Genomic DNA, 6,167 nt, shown 5'->3' with positions numbered 1-6,167 from the left:
CCACTTGGGGATGGCCTCGACGTCCGAGTCTGAGCCGTCTGGGAGGGATATTTTTCCCCTTTTGGGCACCTCCGCCTCTGGCTCTTCGGAGGCTGCCCTTTTCTTCTTCTTCCCCTTTGGGGAAAGGTTGCTGTCGGCCTCCTCCTCCTCTTCGTCTTCATCCTCCTCGGAGGAGTGAGTTTCGGTCTCTCCGGACATTGCGTCCGAAGTACCTTTGCGGCGGAGGCCATCTTTGGCTTCCTTCTTCTTCTTCTGGACCTTTTTCCCCGGCGCCTAATAGGGCGCCGGGACCAGCATCCTCATTAGAAGAGGATCTACTGGGTTTTCGGGCAATGGAGCTGGACATCTGATCCGTTTCGCCTTCTTTGTCCAGCCCTATTTTACAGGATGGAATTCTCAGTGCACTTCCTCTTTTGATTAATGAACTATGTTATGTTCAGAAATGTAGCACTTACTGGGGAGGCTAGATGATTGAAGTCAAGGCCGATGTCCTCGGACGTTCCTGGCCTTGACTTTTGAGTCTTGAAAAGTAGCTTCCAGATCGCTTCATGAGTCGTGCCAAAGAATCGCTTCAGGGTCCGTGGCCCTTCCAGATTGAACTCCCACATGCGGAGAGGTCGGCGTTGGCAGGGAAGGGACCGGCAGATGAGCATCACCTGGATCACATCTGTGAGGCTGGTGTCCTTCTCTATGATATTTTTGATGCGCTTCTTCAGCATCAACACCTCGTCGGATGATCCCTAGTGCAGACCCTTGTTGGTCCATGACACAAGCCGCAACGGGGGTCCGGATCTAAATGCAGGGGCGGCCGCCCACTTGGTGCCACAGGGTTCAGTGATATAAAACCACTCCTACTGCCATATCTTGACGGTCTCCACAAAGGCCCCTTTGGGCCAGATAACTTTGGGAAGCTTGCTCACCATGGCACCGCCACAATCCGCATGTTGCCCGTCAACCACCTTCGGCTCCACATTGAAAATCTTGAGCCACCGACCGAAGTGTGGAGGGATGCGGAGGAATGCCTCACACACGACGATAAACGCCGAGATGTGAAGGAAGGAGTTCGGAGCCAGATCGTGAAAATCCAGCCCGTAATAGAACATGAGACCACGAACAAAGGGGTGGAGGGGAAACCCTAGCCCATGCAGAAAGTGAGGGAGGAACACAACCCTCTCACCAGGCTCTGGAGTGGGGATAACTTGCTCCTTGGCCGGGAATCTGTGTCTGATTTCCGCTGTCAGGTACCTCGCCTCCCGGAGCTCCTTGATGTCCTTCTCCGTCACGGAGGAGGTCATCCACTTGCCTTGCGAACTAGATCCGGACATGGCCGGAGTATTTGGTGGCAGTGCGAGAGATTGGGACTTGGGCACTAGAGCTCGGGAGTGGATGGGCTGAGGAAGGAGAAGGCGTGGGGTAAAAAGATGGATCCTTATCTCCTTATAAAGGCAGTGAATATCAAGCGCCCCCCCATGAGGCTTAAAACTTGCTTATTCGCAAGGGGTCATGCAAACGGCACGGTTGGATTACCCAAACCCGCATTGATGAGAATCCCACAATAAGGGGACACGATCTCTGCTTTGACAAGACGTATCAATGAGGATTGCGCCTCGAAATACGAAGTGGGAGGCTAAAAACGGTTCGAAATAATAATAAGGTCAGAACATAACGTCTCGCCGAAAAAGCTGTCAGTAGACACGGCTTATTTTTAAGTATTTTGCCCTTGTGGTTCAGGGGTGTGACTGTTATATAGAGCCGAACATAGTTTTTTTGACCAACTGCTTTGGAGTATTCGGAGGAGGAACCCGCCCTGCAATGCCGAAGACAATCTGCATGCCGGACACATCGTCATTGAAGCCTGGTTCAGGGGCTACTGAGGGAGTCCTGGATCAGGGGGTCCCCAGGCGTCCGGGCTATGTGATATGGGCCGGACTAATGGGCCAAGAAGATACAAGGTAGAAGGCCTTCCCCCGTGTCCGGATGGGACTCTCCTTTGCGTGGATGGCAAGCTTGGCGTTCGGATGTGAAGATTCATTTCTGTGTAAACCGACTCTGTACAACCCTAGGCCTCTCTGGTGTCTATATAAACCGGAGGGTTTAGTCCGTAGAGGCGATCACAATCATACAGGTTAGACGTTTAGGGTTTAGCCATTAGGATCTCGAGGTAGATCAACTCTTGTAACTCCTATACTCATCAAAGTCAATCAAGCAGGAAGTAGGGTATTACCTCCATTAAGAGGGCCCGAACCCGGGTAAACATCGTGTCCCCTGCCTTATGTTACCTTCGATCCTCAGACGCACAGTTTGGGACCCCCTACCCGAGATCGGCCGGTTTTGACACCGACAGCCGTCGCCCAGTCCGACAAGATGGCGAAGCAGGAGGCCATCCTGGAGTCTATACAGGATGAGGCTTATATGGAGGCCAACCGGGCATTCCTCCGGCGGGAGCAGGCGAAGTCCGACACGCTCTTCGCCGAACTTGACGCAGAGATAAAGGCAGAGAACGCCGGAGCGAAGCAGCCGGAGGCGCCAGAGGAGCCAGAGCTTCAGCTGCCGCCCATGCTGCAGGAGCCGGGCACGGAGATCATCGATATCTCCGATGACGAGTAGCTAGGTGATCGACGTAGTATGTAGGTTTCTTTTAGTTTGCATGTCTTGGTATGGATTTGAGAATCTTGTATGAGATGTCCGGTTGCAACTGTGACAATTTGAGGCATACCCGTTCAGTGCCCGCGGACGTGTCCGCGGTGTTTGAGGGGCTGGATTTGCCAAGTCCGACTGTAGATGTTCTAACTCTAGCAGTTATGAACTAGACCTATAATGCGATGGGCAAAATAGGCCATATATATATATGGTACATATGCACATATACCCCTATAGAAAAGAGCAACTACACAAGGCCAGATATTACAATAACATTTATATCTTATATCAATTGTTATTTTGGACGTATGATTTTATAGCTTGCATATTGTAGTAACTATTGTTCAGATACAATATGCCTAGTTCATATCTTACAAGTGTTAACTTTTGATAAAAAAAGATGTTTGGTTGTTATCCAATTCCATGGTAATCATCTTACATCTATCCTATAAACCTCTCTATGCTACCCGCATAGCTGAGGTACTTGCCTCGCTCGATAGTTTTTCTTCACACGATCTACCACGTTCATACGTTTCTACTGCGCTGTCAAACATCCGCTCGTTCGTTTCTTTACACGCTATGCTTTGGTGCTCCAATGGATGACCGGTGGGCCTCCTTTACCCACGGGCACAATTCTGTGGTGTGTGTCGCGTGCGTCTTGGGTGAAAAAAGAGGTGGACTACGGCGAGTGTGGGATTAGGCGGATCCAACGTAGGTGGGTGGATTGACGTAGAAATATCTCATTGGTCAGCCCCTCTCTCTCCCTCGTCTCTTCTCATCTCGTTCCTCTTCTCCCATGCCGCCGCCTCTTCCCCCTCCCTCTCGGCCGCCTCATCACCACCCCCTCCTCCTCCCCTGCCTCCTCACCCGATTAGCATGTCCAGGCGACGACCTGCAAGCAAAGGGAGACAATGATGGCTCTCGATTCGTTCTGCAGGAAAGAAAGGATGAGAGGGAGAGAGAGAAGGGAGGAGAGGAGGGAGAAAGAGATAGAAGAAAGGAAAGGGAGGTGCTCTGGCCGCTCATCTAGGCCTCGGTGGTCCAGGGAGGCGTAGATGGCAAATTTTTTATTCCAGCCTCCGTCATGATCCATCAGATCCGCAAATCATCCGAGGCCCCACGAACACCAGGTGTTTGGCGCCGCCCCCAGGAGCTCTCACCGCCTCCCGAGGACCTCCTCTCCTTTGCTGCCCCGAGGGATGCCTTGAACTCCTCTGTCCATGGTGAGCAGAGGGCCAAACCTCAACGTGAGCTCCTCATACCTAAAAGTGTGGTTTCTTTTTCCATAAAAGCATTTACATCTGAAGCTTTTTTTCTCACACCCCAACCTGGATTTCTGACTGACTTGATGTAATTTTTCATACCCTTGCTTCACTAACATATCAATAAAAGGGAGGAGTAATATATACCCAGTTTGTTTGTTTGAAGGATGCAACAACATGCAAAAATAATTTTGCCGGTAAGCTTCCATAGTTCTCTTATTCATCCCTCTGTACATCTGTTCCGGGAAAAAACCCACTGTACATGGCTTAAGATGGAGGATTGCATACTCAGGGCAGGTGGTCAAACCCCTCTTCTACTGTTGTGGTATTGTAAGTTTGCACGGTGCAGCAGCCTGGAGAGGCGGCCAACAACGCACGTGTGAAGCAACAATAAACACGGCTGATGTGCTCTGCTTCCCCCTCTCTTTTTTAATTAATGGATCTCTTACTGAGCGGAGCATTTCTTTAGGTTGGCAGCACAAATGATATAGCTAAATTATCTTCCATCATAATTAAATAATTCTTGGCACTGTCAATGATACATTAGATAGCCGTATGGAATTTTTTTATATGTTTGTGAAGCAAGGGATTTTTAGGGATTTCGGGGAATATGATGAATTGTTGTTGATTTCATAGTTTCCTGATTATTATGTTTTCAACCCTGTCAAGATGTAAATATAAATTGATGTTGCTGCTGGCTTCCTAAGTCTTCCAAGGTGATAATTGTGTAATCTTTTTAAAATTTGCAATGAAAAAATATTCTTTCCGTTGTTTATCCTATAGAGTTCAGTACCATGTGTAGGAAAACCTTTGTTTAGAACAAAAACCATTTCCTTTGTTTATGCTTGATTGTCCAATATCACATTAGGTAGATGGGTTTATTGAGATGTACATATGTGATGATTTTCAGGTGTTCAAACACCAAATTGCATCTGGCGGACTATCTACGATGTTGTGGCATTGGACTATGAGAAAGTTACAGTCTTTATTGATGCAACAGTTGTTGCAAGGCCAAATATCCATTTGGGTGAGTACTCTTCTTTCACACCAGCCTTTCTATTTTACTCTTGACGTGAAATACTTGTAGAGCTGGCTCTTGGTGATTCCTTATGCATATGTTTAAACTAAAGTTGACAGGTTATTTGACATTAAGCAGGAAAAGCTTGAAGTGTAATTTTCCATGTTAAGAAAATTCACGTGTCAAGATCCTTTGCTTCCAGTCATGGGATGTACTAAGAGCTACAATGAGTTGAAGTCATAGTCTGTATAGTAGTGTTATCAAATTGATTTCCCTTTTACATCGGTGTTCTTTGTTTAAGTGGCACAGTCAAAGTACTTTGCTACCGGAACACACTCACCCAAAGTGTCGATCTGCATCCATACATAATTTACTAAATGTTTTATTTTGAGTTTTCTACATATGCAAGCTGAATATTTTGTTTCCACACAAAAACCACAGTATTTTGTAAAGAACGCAAGTATAATTATGGCTCATGTTGTTGAATGCAATCTCGCCATTTTGATAGTTGAGAGAAAATGAATATATTGTTAATTATCTTTAATCTGTTTCCTATGATTTAGTATAATCTATGACCGAAGGTATTTGCTTTATGTTACCCAGCAAGTATTAGAGATATGAGGACTATCGTCGTGGAAAGACCAACCTTGGAAGAGTGGCGCCGTTGTGTTGCTCGTGGTGTATTTCATTCTTGGCACCGAAGTGGCATACATGCTTAGGTGCATCGGAGTCAAAAAAACATGCTGCTACCTCTTGCTGTCTGTCCATCCGGCATATAACTTCTAATCTGTCCAATATACAGTTTTTTTTGTTTTGGACTGCACCCTTATAATTTTGCTTTGCTGAATTCACTATGTTTACTTCAGTTCGCTTTTGAGTTAGCAATAATGACTAGTTAACAATGTTTTAGCTGATGATTCCGGACAGTATCGACCGGTTCATTGAGCAGAGTGGTGGGAAGCTCCAGAACACCCTTTCCAAATATAATTTCCTTTTCATCATTGTGAAGGTTGATTTTACCTATTTAACTTCAATGGCGACCTCCCTGCACTCCCAGTTTTTGCCTAGGATTCTCATTTAAATGGTGAGCAATCAGATTCCGAATATCGACTCTTTAGTGTTGAACGTGACATATCTTGTATTGTTATTCCTATCTTCTCTAGCCTTGTATTGCTGACTTCTAGAGATATGGTAGGATTAGTTTCCTTGTCACGCAAGACATCCTGTGTATATATTATAACCTACTC

General features: G+C 46.6%; 1 protein-coding gene across 13 annotated transcripts; it reads left to right on the top strand.

The window, feature by feature from the left end:
• The first annotated feature begins 3,363 nt into the window (after window positions 1-3,363).
• On the top strand, window positions 3,364-5,921 carry LOC123180847 (probable inactive nicotinamidase At3g16190). Of its 13 annotated transcripts, none has more exons than XR_006491325.1 (5): window positions 3,364-3,887; window positions 4,033-4,099; window positions 4,200-4,371; window positions 4,813-4,929; window positions 5,524-5,921. XR_006491325.1 is itself a non-coding variant. In XM_044593005.1 (5 exons), the coding sequence occupies exons 1-5, from the start codon at window positions 3,861-3,863 to the stop codon at window positions 5,637-5,639; spliced, it is 480 nt and encodes a 159-aa protein (XP_044448940.1). In that variant the 5' UTR covers window positions 3,365-3,860; the 3' UTR covers window positions 5,640-5,921. The 13 variants fall into 13 exon arrangements, 7 of the variants coding, with proteins under 7 accessions (XP_044448940.1, XP_044448937.1, XP_044448939.1 ...); XM_044593005.1 differs by having other exon boundaries at window positions 3,365-3,863; window positions 4,195-4,371; XM_044593002.1 differs by having other exon boundaries at window positions 3,365-3,908; window positions 4,195-4,371.
• Window positions 5,922-6,167: the final 246 nt, after the last annotated feature.

Source organism: Triticum aestivum, chromosome 1D (genome assembly GCF_018294505.1).
Source record: "Triticum aestivum cultivar Chinese Spring chromosome 1D, IWGSC CS RefSeq v2.1, whole genome shotgun sequence".
NCBI classification, from domain to species: domain Eukaryota; kingdom Viridiplantae; phylum Streptophyta; class Magnoliopsida; order Poales; family Poaceae; genus Triticum; species Triticum aestivum.
Note: the sequence above shows the minus strand (reverse complement) of the source record. Positions and strands in the feature narration are given on the sequence as shown.

Excerpts from the sequence above, each read along its gene's own strand:
- LOC123180847 (XM_044593002.1), top strand. The coding sequence starts at position 3,861 with ATGGTGAGCAGAGGGCCAAACCTCAACGTGAGCTCCTCATACCTAAAA. Across the intron at positions 3,909-4,032 it reads TGAGCTCCTCATACCTAAAA|GGAGGAGTAATATATACCCA; the intron begins GTGTGGTTTCTT and ends TATCAATAAAAG. Across the intron at positions 4,930-5,523 it reads AAGGCCAAATATCCATTTGG|CAAGTATTAGAGATATGAGG; the intron begins GTGAGTACTCTT and ends TATGTTACCCAG.